Source organism: Camellia sinensis, chromosome 4 (genome assembly GCF_055761805.1).
Source record: "Camellia sinensis isolate YWXY chromosome 4, ASM5576180v1, whole genome shotgun sequence".
Lineage (NCBI taxonomy): Eukaryota > Viridiplantae > Streptophyta > Magnoliopsida > Ericales > Theaceae > Camellia > Camellia sinensis.
This window is the reverse complement of record NC_138964.1, coordinates 102,641,497-102,654,290: the sequence shown is the minus strand read 5'-3', so window position 1 is coordinate 102,654,290 and position 12,794 is coordinate 102,641,497. Positions and strand designations below refer to the sequence as shown.

Sequence of the window (12,794 nt, the reverse complement as noted above, 5' to 3'; positions counted from 1 at the left end):
TAACCAAACAGAAAATGACCACATATCAGAAACAGGGTGATAAAAGAGAGATTGCTTACTTGACGTGAATAACGTTCTGCATCTCTCTTCATGGAAGACATTTCGACTCTCATTTTTTGCACTTCAGCCTGCAAATAAGTATATAACATAAAAAAGTCCTTAAATAATCTTGAAACATCAGTTTGCAACGTTTCAAATTTATTTATTGTATAATAATAAAAATTAGACGTTGGAATCAATTCCCAATTGACATCTCCAAATAAACAGCATTTAGTCTTCAATCGTGTAACTTGATTAAAGATAACAAGTAACACATGTACAGGAACATCACAAGAAACTTGCCTCTAAAGAGGAAAGCTTGCTCTCAGCATCTCTCTAACCTTGCCGAGCTTGCTCCGTTTCTTCATGCCGTGCATGCATCTTCATATTCAGAAGATAAAGTGGTTAGATGGATATGTACTACTATAGCACTCTTCTATTGGTGAAAGACTAAATTATAGTTGTATTATTTTTATGAAACACAAAGGATATAAAAACTATGAGAATTACACTTGAAAGAAAAAATAAAGAGTGCAAGGTATCAAACCGTTTCAATATGAAAGACCAACGTCGTAATCCTAGATTTGAAGTCTCAACACTAAATTAAATCTTGCTTTAAAGTAGAAGCTTTAAAAAAATGAATGATGGATATATAAATTGATTGCAAAAAAAATTTTCCTGAGAAATTCTTCAACCTAAAAAGAACATTGTAATAGAAATGCAAAAAAAGGTGAGGCTTGAACTTAACAGGAGAGCATTACAATTTTTCGGTGAACAGATTCTCAGAACTAAAGATTTCATAAATGTTTGGTTATTGGTCTGATAGTTTGAACTCAAATTTAATTATATAATAAAAATATCATATATTAATCAAAAGATATGCATATGCTAGGAATTGCACTCCTATATCTAAAAGCAAGGGGGGAATAATTTTGGAACATAATTTGCCAATATATAAATATATATTTTATATAAAGCACAAACTTCAAAACCACAGAACCAAGTAAATTATGTGAAACTCATTACGTATTTTGTTTACAAATTCATAAAAATGGATGCTGGTTTAAATTTGTGTACCTGAATCATTTGATTCGCATCTTCAGGAGACTTCTTTTGTCCACGACGAGCACTGGCTTCCATATCTTGTAGCTCTTGATTCAAGGATGCACATTCAACCTGATGGCAGATGATGAAGATTATGTGGACTTACATAGCAAGAATGGGAAATAAACCTTCATTTTGAAGAACTAAAGATACCTTCAACAATGCCACCTTCTGCTCAAGTTCTGCCACCTTAGCTGTTCTTTCATCTGCTGTTCTCTAAGGGAAGCAATGAACAAAATTAAATCAAGACTGTAGAAATATAAGTCAAATTGTCAAATGAATCATCACAAAGTCACTAGAAAGAAGAACACGCATTAGCTACAATGAAGCACGAACACGAACACGAACACGAGGACACATAATCCAGAGAAAGCAGAGCATTGGTGAAGATTCGTCTAGAAAAATGAGTTGTTTCCTATAGCATAATCCACATTTCCAACTAAGTCAAAAAAAAATTAATAAATAAAATAAAATAAAAAGAAAAAGAAAAAGAAAAAGAAAAAAGAAAACAATTATTGCAGGTTCCTTGATTACCAAAATCATCTCATATTAGAGGAATGAATCAAATAACTTGGTCGAGATGGTTTCACAGGCATGATACATGCTTCTAGGTCACATCACATTCACCAATTGAAGATAATATGGTATACATAATTTTGGTGTTATTAAATATCTAGCTTCTAGGTCACATCACATTCACCAATTGAAGGAGATAGACTCCTACTGCAATTACTTGCATATTACTGACTTTCACAGTAACAATATCCTGAAAAGTAACCCACAGAACCATGACACGGAGAATATGTAACCAATCTAAGTAACACCAGCAATCAATCCCTTGCTTGAATACGGATGTTCCAACAAATATGCACATATTAACACAAAAACATGTTCAAGGAGGTGAAAAAAAAATTACTTCAAGCATCTCGAGAAACAAGATCCAGTGCTATGTTCATAGTGATAACGACCACACTTCTCTCTCTCTCTCTCTCTCTCTCTCTCTCTCTCTTTCTCTCTCTCTCTTGTAATCTTATCTTTATCTTATCATCCTCATCATCTATCCATCCCTTATTACCTTTTACTTACTGTCTGCCTCTACCTATGTACTTATCTGTGTATGCAGTAAAAACTTACTGTAGGATGTGTTGATGTGAAATTCTAAATTTCTAATACTAATTACTACTCTGCTCAGTTCTAGAAATGGCACCTGATACTCCAATGTAGTCTTTGTTGTGCACTCATGTAAATTCTGCAATAATGCTATGATCATACATATATATTTTTATGACAGGACTCACTGTCGTTGAGTATAAGGCTTTTTGAACAAAATTTGAATTAGTGTGACAAACTCACATATGTATCAGTTAAGCTTAGGTATTTTGTTTCTTGTGAGAATTGAACATGAATCCTCCAAAACAAAAATAAAAACAATAGTGAGTTTTCATATTCAATTTTTTAAAAAAGGCTACCTGCATGGATTATTGTGATCGTGCATGTGTTCAATCTCATGAACAACATTAGCATTGAATTCATAAGATGTTTCTTTTTTAGAAATGAAATATGTGGAAGTGCATATTATGTGGCACCAGAAGTCCTCCACAGATCTTATAGACTATAGGAGCACACTGTAAAATATATTAAGAACAGAGCATGTTAATGCTACAAGTGAGACAGATAGATATGTAAGGAGAAAAATGTTCAAACAAGGTTGCAACAATTTTGCTTGGACTAACGAACTTTGCTTGAAAAATACTGTAAAATATAGTTGAGAAAAGGGAGATATTCTTTGATGCAAGTGCTGCACGCTAACCTGTTGATGAATTCCCTTCTTTAGCTGAATAATTTCTTGATTAATAGCGTCACCCTCTCTGAGATATAACAAACCAAAGATAATGTGAATGCTCTCTGATATTCATTTGTTGATTCATTTCTCTCAAATTAATAGCAGATGAGAAAGGATTGATACAAACCAAAGCTTGTTCCTAGAATCAGACTACCTAGTGGAAAAATCAATACGAACGAATGATTCGAATTACAGTGAGTTCAGATGAAGAAGTTGAATACGAATTACAGTGAGTTCAAGTGATCGAAGTAGAGAGATGAATAAGTTGAAATACGAACGAATGATTCGAAGAGACTCACTGAGATGAGAGAGAGAGAGAGAGAGATATACCGTTGGAGATCTCTTCTTTAGACGACTAAATCGAGAGAGGGATCTTGATCTAACAATGAACCTGGTTACTCAGACACGATCAAGCGATTTGGGGATAATGAGAGTCTAGGGCAAGATATAAATCAATGATCGAGCGATTTGGGGGAAATGAGAGTTTAAGAGAAAAGGAAAATATAAATTGGGCTGAGTGGTACTGGTACCTAATGGTGGGCTCACAAGTTTTTGTTTGAAAATGTAAGTTTCAATAGTTGCTTCGGCTGATTTGCCGTTGCGAATAATATTTTTTGCGACAGTCAAATAATCAGTTGCAAAAAAATAGACGCAAAAAGTTATTTTTCTAGTAGTGAATGTAGTAGCTTTTCATAGAAACATAAGGTATTGTGACAAATAGTTTTTTTGTCTTTCAATTTACTCAGTTTAGAACTTAAGGATAGTTTATATAGATATATATATATATATATATATATACATATTTTGAACTTTTTGGACGATTTGAACTTAAGGATAGTTTTTTATGTCTAGAAACATAGTTTTTGGATGTTTTGAAATGTATAGACAATTTTTCAATTTTCAAAACTTATGAATATAGTTTCTTTTTTATGCTTGAAACAATATTTTGGTGGTTGATTGATACTTTGTGAAATTTGCTTGTAATGTTTGTTAGATTGTATAAAATATGTCAAATAAAACCTGCAGAATTAAAAAAAAAAAAAATACTGCATATTCTATGGCAGGCATAATAGGTTGTTGTTACCTATATTTTACGATGAGCAATGAGAGTTGTGATTTGTCCCAGGAATTAACGGCGTGCATAAGTAGTTGTAGAAAAATAAAATACGACGCGCAAGATCTGCTGTTAAAGGGTTTTTAATGATGTGCAAAAATAGTTGTTAAAAAATAAAACACGACTCATAAGATCCGTTGTTAAAGGGTTTTTAATGACGTACTACAGTATGTTGCTGAAGTGAATGACTTTCCATGACTGTAATAACACGGCTTTACATCGCGCGTTGTAGAATCGTATCCACGGAGTGTATTTGGTGCCGTAAAAACCTAGATTTGTTGTAAAGCATTTGTCTTTGTCTTTGATTCCATTCCTACGACATCGCTCAAGCTTTGTAGGACAACCTTAGGGTACAACCACCGCGCATGGCAATGATCTGCTGTGACCCCAACAAGGTATGCTTGTGTCGGGACCACATCTACAACCATGATTTTGACATTGTCATGGTTCTGGATCTAAATCTAGATCTGGATCTCGCGTCGATGGACAACGGAGGAGCAATGGAGCATCGGCGAGATCCAGATCGCGATAGTGAGATCGAGAGATGAGTGGCGGATTTGAGTACATGACGACGAATCTGAGGTAATGATGGAGATGACGGCAGCGGCAGGGAGGGACGCTGGTGGTGGTTGGATGAGGAACAGTTAGAATTAAGACAAATTTAGAAGTGTAGCATTAAAACTAAAAATTAAAATTTCTAAATTTGAAATTTAGCTTGTTACAAGCTTTACAAAGTCAAAATCTAAGATTTTTTCTTTTCTTTTCTCTTTCTTCTTTTTTTTTTTTTTTTTTTTTTTTTTTTTTTTTTTGTAATCAGAGTAGTGACAGACATCCTATTAAAACCCAAGATTTTGAAAATTGAAACCACCTCCAACAAATGAGTTGGGATCCCCTCCTTGCAACGGCTGAGATCAGCTATTGCAACATCCAACGGCTTATTTTAATTTCTTTATTTTTTTTATGGCTGTTGGATGTTGCAACGGCTTATCTCAACCGTTATAATAAAGATTGTAAGGAAGAATAGTAATGAGGGGATCTGGACTCCCAACAAATAGTCAGGAACTATGGAAATTTTAAAACAAAAAAAAAAGATCAATCAACAAAGCCACAAAATCCCCTCGCTATCACCTTCTTAATGACTATTGTCCTCATCTTCCCAAATACAACTCAGATCTTTTCAAATACAAAATTGCGGACCCCACACCCATGTGAGACATTTAATCATTTGTTTAGTAGAAAATTTGGTGTCCTTAGCATTACCCTATATATATATGAAAAATGCTAGAGGTCTCAAATTTTCTACCAAATAAATGACCAAATGTCTCACATGGGTATGGGGCCTACAAAATTGCGGACCCCACACCCATGTGAGATATTTGATCATTTGTTTGGTAGAAAATTTAGTGTCCCTAACATTACCATATATATATATATATATATACATACATACATACATACATTTACACCCCTTTTCAGTTTTAGCAAAAAATCAACATCTTCTCAGAGATTTTCTGCACAACAATAGCAGAGATTTCTGGGCGAATCAACTAAAAGCAATGAAATTTTTTCTGAAGATCGCAGTGAGATACGCAGACCCAAATCGGAAGATCTTTCTATAGCAGTCCTTTTTGTCTGGTACAATTTTTTTTTTTTTTTTACCATTTTTTTATTGGCAAGTGCTTTAATGGCTGTGTACAGAGTGAAATCATATAGGTTTCTCAGAGACCCATCTCAGTATTCGTCTACTTTCAGAGCTTTAAGACCTAGAAGTTGACGGACAGAGACAGAGAAGAAGAAGATATACTAGGGACGAAGGAAGGGTTTTGCAGATGCAAATAATGGCCATGTAATCATTGTTACAATATTTAAGTGAGAGCAAAAGAATATTATATGATTTGTATATTTAATATTTTGTTAAATAATTATATAATGATATATATAAGACATCTTTATATAGAAAGGTAGAAATTTAAGTATGATAATGAATATAATATGATGTGTCGGGGGACAACTTATTAAAAAGTGCGCTAAGGGCCACTTGGATAGTATGTTAGGGGACGACTTTAGTGATGTGCTAAGGAACAGCTTAGGTAGTGTACTAATGAGCCTCCGTTTGGGAAGATGGTTGGCTTTTTAACTTTTTGGTTTTTTTGGCTATTTTAGCCTGGGCTTAAAAGCTTGGTTTGGAAAGGGCTTTTTGGCTTTTTGGCTTTTTTGAATTTTTTTGTGAGAGAAGAATGTAATGATTATGGATTGGATGTGATGTTTTGTTTGTTATGGCTAAAATAGCCTATTTTGTTTTTTGTGGCTAAAATAGCCAAAAAAGCCTGCAAACCCACTTGCCAAACACAGGCTGAGTGACTAGGGTTGTGCGCTAAAGGGGACATATTAGGTGATAAGTGGTGACTTGAGTTGTGCGCTATAGGGCGACTTAGGTAGTTTACATGGTATATACTCATGTTCACCACGATATAAATATAATATCCCCTTAAACTCAAATCTATACTATATATTAAGTAAAAAGGAGTTTTTGACCCTAAGTCTTGTGGGAGCTCCAATTTCCCAATCTAAATTTCTTGATTTTTTGATTTCAAAAAAAAAAACCTTAGTATTTATTAACTTCTCCCAACCCCCAAGTCTTACCATCATAATAACACTTTAATGCATTAAGAACAAGCATAAATTTTTTTTTTTTGAAATCCAACACATATGAATTTCTTGAAAAGTCCCAACACATATGATTATTATCCCTCATAATAACACTTTAATGCATTAAGAACAAGTTTTAAAAAAATTTCTTGAAAAGTCCAACACATATGATTATTATCAAAATATTAAACTTTAATATAATATAATAAAAATAAAAAAAGACATTTAATTTCTTGAAAAGTCTAACACATATGATTATTATCAAAATATTAGACTTTAATATAATATAAAAAAGGACAAAAGGGGGTTTTTAACCCCCAAGGCTTGTGAGAGTTTTAATATCCCAATCTATACTTACTATATATTAAGCAAAAGGCGATTTTTAATCCCAAACCTTGTGGAAGCTCCAATCTCCTAATTTAAATTTCCTAATTTTTTGATTAAAAAAAAGAAAAAAAAACCCCATAATATTTATTAACTTCTTCCAACCCCCAAGTCTTACTCTCATAATAACACTTTAATACATTAAGAACAAGTATAAAAAAAATTCTTTGAAATCCAACACATATGAATTTCTTGAAAAGTCCGGACACATATGATCATTATTCCCCATAATAACACTTTAATGCATTAAGAACAAGTATAAAAAAAATTTCTTAAAAAGTCCAACACATATGATTATTATCAAAATATTAAATTTTAATATAATATAATAAAAAAAATAAAAAAAAGACATTTAATTCCTTGAAAAGTTTAACACATATGATTATTATCAAAATATTAAACTTTAATATAATATAAAAAAAGACAAAAGGGGGTTTTTAACCCCCAAGACTTGTGAGAGTTTTAATATCCCAATATGATTTTTTTAAATTTTTAATTGAAAAAATAAAACAAAACTCACCATTTATTGATTTGATCAAAATCCCTTGATCAGCATTTATTAACTTTTTTCAATCCACATGTCTTTCCATATGCCTGCATTTATTGATTGGATCAAAATTCCATGATCAACATTTAAAATCCCCTAAAACAAATAATTATAGATACAATCCATATATATTTACTGCAGTATCCTTTTCAACTTCTCCCATACACTATGATTAATGATAAGATTATTAAATTATTTTTATAAAAAATCTTAAAAAACATAATTTATAGATTAAAAAGAATCTAAAATAAATATAAATATATATAATTATCTCGTGCAGAGCACGGGTGATAGGCTAGTAGGTTTGAAAATAAAAACTTACTTTGAGGTTGAAGTAAAAGGAAAGACAGAGTGGATCAGAAGCGCGCGCGCACACACAAAATATATATATATATATATATATATGATAGAAATATTTAGGGTATGAATAAACTAGTTGAAGAGAAATAGATCACCACAAAGCAATATTGAAAGAAAAATATGACACAAGGATGAGTTGAGATTTGACGGGCGGCCAAACTAAGGTTGCCGCCCTTTAGTAAGGCGAAGAACACCAAGTGTTTATCCTATAATTCTGATATCATGTTACAATATTTAAGAGAGAGAGAATATTATATGATATGTGTATTCAATATTATGTTAAATAATAATGTAAAAATATATACAAAAATTTTTTTATATAGGAAAGGAGAAACTTAAATACAATAATTCTAAATATGATAATAAATATAATATTATATGTATGATTGATGAAATATATAAGTATTATTTCGTTTGTTTTTGAGAAACAAATTTTGAATTTTTTTTTTCCAAAATCACTTGTTCTGTCCTACATATCAATCAATTACTTTTTCTCTCTCATTTCTCCTTCTCAATCACTTTTTCTCTCACACACATATACTCAATTATAACAACATATCAAATCATCTCAAACTCACATACTCCAAAATTATTTTCAAAATATATAATTAAACAAACAAAATAAATTTCTAAACTCTTTTTCCAAAATTTTCTTGAAATTTTATTTCCTAAACTCAAACCAGTCACACCCATAATTACTATATTTACCAATCATAATGGGTTTTGTGGTTTTAGAAAGAAAGAAAAAAAAAACCTCCAAGGGATTCACGAGATTGTGTGTATGTTTGGTTTGTATTTGGGAGATGAGTTTTAGAAAAAAATTTTTAAAAAATTGTTTGATTTGAGTTTTTCTCAAAAAATTTCTAAAATCACTTTCTCTCTCTTACATATCAATCAATCACTTTTTCTCTTTTCTCTCTCCTTCTCAATCACTTTTTCTCTCATACACATCTACTCAAATTCTTCCAAAATATCAAATCATCCCAAACTCTAAAAAAAAACAACTCTCCCAAAATATACAACCAAACAAACCAAAAAAATTTTTAAACTCCCTCTCCAAAATTTTTTTCAAAAATAATTCTCCCAAAAACAAATCAAACAAGCCCTGTATCAGCCGTTGGGAGCCCGGTGGCATTGTGCATTTTTAGTACACGTCGCTCTAGAAAGTTAAGAGAGAGAGAGAGAGAGAGAGAGAGACCTCATTATAGTAAAAGAAGGTGTTTGAGAGAAATAAAGAGGGAAGTGGTTTTGCGAGCTTTCTCACCGGAGGAACAGGGAATTGAGTGCTTTTTTGAATTTTAAGAAGGTACCTTTGGGCATTTTTCTCTGTGATTATCATTTCTCCTTTTCTCAATGACTTTCACTTTGTTGGATTCTGTCTGTGATTTCTGTTTGTTTGACTAAGGGAATACAGAAAGACGATTGTTCTTTATTTTAACTTTTTTGATGGTCTTGTGAGCATCTAATTGGATGAAGTGAGAAGTTAATAATCAAGTTTAATATTTTTTGTTTTTTTTTTTTTTTGAATTTGAAAATTGGGCAATTGTCTGAGACTTTTGGGCTTTTTTCACTGTGATTGATTCTTTTCTTTCCTGTTTTGCTTTTATTTTTTCTTCTTGTGCTGATATTCGGCTGTAAATTCGTTGAAGATGTTTCAATCTTTTTTCAATGTAATTTTTTTTAAATATGTATTTCTTTCAGTGACACCTTTTTGTCTTGTAATGCAGTTCTTCACGAGGCACTGTCAGAAAAAAAAAAATTATTCCCCAGAAAAAAAAAAAAAAAATTAAGGGTTAACGTCTTGTGTATATATTTTCCACCACTCCTTGTTCTGCTCTCATCACTTCTCTGCTTGCAACATGTAAAGATTTTAAGTACCTGTCTGAGAATTTCTTCTCAAAAAAGACCACTTGGGTATTCTGTTTCACCAGCTGTAATAATCCTCAAACTCTTTCCCTCTTGTAGGATTGACTCGGTTTCTCTTTTGCAGTCCAAAGATTTGGAGAGAGAGAGAGAGAAAGAGAGATGGGGAGAGCAATTAGGTGGTTGAGGGGCTTGTTGGGGATGAGGAAAGAGAATGAAAATGTGGAGAATTCAAATTCCGGCGACCGGAAAGAGAAGAAAAGGTGGAGTTTTGGCAAGTCCAGTAGAGATTCAGGGGTTGTGGGTAACATTCCGGTGAGTATTCCGGTGACTGACACTGCTTGGATGAGATCTTACATTGCTGAGACAGAGAATGAGCAGAACAAGCACGCAATTGCTGTTGCTGCTGCCACCGCTGCGGCTGCCGATGCCGCAGTGTCGGCGGCGGCTCAGGCAGCGGTGGCTGTGGTAAGGCTTACTGGTCAAGGCAGAGGAGCTCTGTTTTGTGGTGAGAGAGAGAAGTGGGCTGCAGAAAAAATACAGAATGCTTTCAGAGGCTTTTTGGTAAGTGTGTATTCATTTTCCATTTGGTTCATTGATCTTTACAACTTCAATCTCATCTCATAAATTAATTTTTTGAGCAGGGTATTGGAATTTTGTCTATCTTGTGTTCTGTTATATTATGATTTTAGTTATGTTTTATACATGTACTGTTTGCCATGTAGTCTGGAAGTACTCTTATACCAAGTTTCTTGTTTTTCAATGTCAAATGTTGCTTAAAGTTAGTGAAGTACTTTGAAATATGTTCTAACTAAACAGTACCTTATATTTTACTTTCTTCTCTCTTTAGTCTAATGATTGTCTTACCCTTTTCTTTCTTTCAGTTCTTGCTCTCCTGTTTTCAGTACAAGTTTTTGAAATTTGATGTTTGTATTTTGAATTCTGAATGGTTTTGAGTGTGATTGGTGGCTCTGATTTTTTTGTTTCATTGTTTGGCTCTTTCACTTGTTTGAATTCCAAACAAGTCTCAACTTTTTGTGTTTGCCCTTTTCCAATTCACTTGAATATGTACCAACTAGTTCATTGTTGTGTTTCAGTAGATTTGGATTCTTTCTTGTAAATTTGATTTGATTTGGGTTCTCATTCAGGCACGAAAAGCGCTTCGAGCACTAAAAGGACTGGTGAAATTACAAGCTCTTGTTAGGGGCTACCTTGTTCGAAAACGAGCTACTGCAGCTCTTCACAGTATGCAAGCTCTTTTTCGAGCTCAGTCTACTGTTCAATTCCAGAGAGCTCGTCGTTTGATCAACAAAGAAACCAGATTTCAACCTCGAGCCAGAAGGTCCATGGTGAGAATGATTAAACACATTCTTTTCTTTATTCAAATGATGAAGTGCTCTTCAATCTCAACTTGTGTTTTTGGTATTTTTAGGACAGATTTGATGAAACAGTGACTCAATTCCATAAGAGGCTATCGGGACCTATTGAAAGATCGCTAAATGCATTTGAGGATAGCCCAAAAATAGTTGAGATTGACACATACAAGCCTAGATCAAGATCACGGCGAGTCAACACCATAATGTCGGATTCTAGAAAAGACCCGTATTACCAAACTGTCTCGTCTCCACTTCCATGTCCAATTCAGACCCGGAAGCTTCCAGAATACTTCACAAATGATGAATTTAGGCTATCCACTCCTCAAAGCACACCTCATTTTTCGAATTCATGCAGGTCAATTGCTCCAGTGACACCATCCAAAAGTGTATGTGGAGACAGCTTTTTCGACTTTCCTAACTACATGGCGAACACTCAATCATTCAGGGCGAAACTGAGGTCTCACAGTGCTCCAAAGCAAAGGCCAGAGCTGGTATCCAAGAAGAGGCTGACACTAGGTGAAATAATGGCGTCGAGGACTAGCTCGTGCGGTGTTTCGATGCAGAGGTCTTGTTCTCAAGCTCAGGAAGCTCTGGATTCTTGACAAGTTTGTTATTGATTTTTTTTTTGGTGGTGTTTTTAATAGAGAAATTAAGAGATGGATTTTCAATAGGAGATGGCTAATTGAAGAGAATGGAGAAGATGAACTAACAAGCATACCTTCTCTAAAACAAATACGTAATAGAACAGAGTGCTGGTGTACATTCTTTGACTGTTCTGGTTAAGTAGTCATGCTTTGTGAATGGAAATGAGTTTTTTCATCTTTGCTATATACATGAAAGTGGAGCACCTGCTTGAAAAAAAGAAAAGAAAAAAGACATTGGAGTTAGCAGAACAGGGCAGTTAGATCAATGTGAATTGAAGAATGTTGACGACAGTCAAGTGGGAAACTGGTTCCGAAGAAGAAAATCATTGGGAAGTTGTTTTTCAAAAACATTTTTGAAACTTCCATGGAGGTTCTTAGTAGTTAGTAACCACTGAGCCAAGTGAGCGGGGTATCTATATATTTAAAACAGGGTGCTTTTGTCAAGCTGTGCTTATTAATTTATTTTGGGTGACTCTATTTGCACTTCAAAAATGAGGTTGGATATCCCAAGAGGGCTGCTAGATGTCCATACTTTTTATCTTTGTACTCCCCATTTTTTTAGCCCCCCACCTTCCAAAATTACATTTAAGGGTTCTTTGAGATGACTTAAATAAGTGTATTTTTTATCTTTTTATGAAAAGATGTGCAGAAAAGTAGAGAGGTGATGTGATAGAAAAAAGATAAAAAAATAAAAAGATTGATTATATTGGAGTTGCCAAACTTGGCCTTAACCTATTTTTCTTTACAACCCCACCATATTCCCAACTTTACCCCTCTTTAGATGGTGTTTGGGAAGTGAGTTTTTATGTAGATTTTAGTAGATGTAGGTTTTTATGAGATAAAAAATTTTTGGTGTTTGGGAAGATAGTTG

The 12,794-nt window shown here is 33.4% G+C and overlaps 1 protein-coding gene across 2 annotated transcripts; it reads left to right on the top strand.

The window, feature by feature from the left end:
* The first annotated feature begins 9,178 nt into the window (after window positions 1-9,178).
* LOC114320847 (protein IQ-domain 26) lies at window positions 9,179-12,098 on the top strand. Of its 2 annotated transcripts, XM_028267924.2 has the most exons (4): window positions 9,179-9,346; window positions 10,031-10,467; window positions 11,052-11,252; window positions 11,336-12,098. In XM_028267924.2, exons 2-4 carry the CDS (start codon window positions 10,066-10,068, stop codon window positions 11,879-11,881), a joined length of 1,149 nt encoding a protein of 382 aa, XP_028123725.2. In that variant the 5' UTR covers window positions 9,179-9,346; window positions 10,031-10,065; the 3' UTR covers window positions 11,882-12,098. The 2 variants fall into 2 exon arrangements, with proteins under 2 accessions (XP_028123725.2, XP_082781550.1); XM_082925424.1 differs by lacking the exon at window positions 9,179-9,346 and having other exon boundaries at window positions 9,599-10,467.
* The last annotated feature ends 696 nt before the right edge of the window (window positions 12,099-12,794 follow it).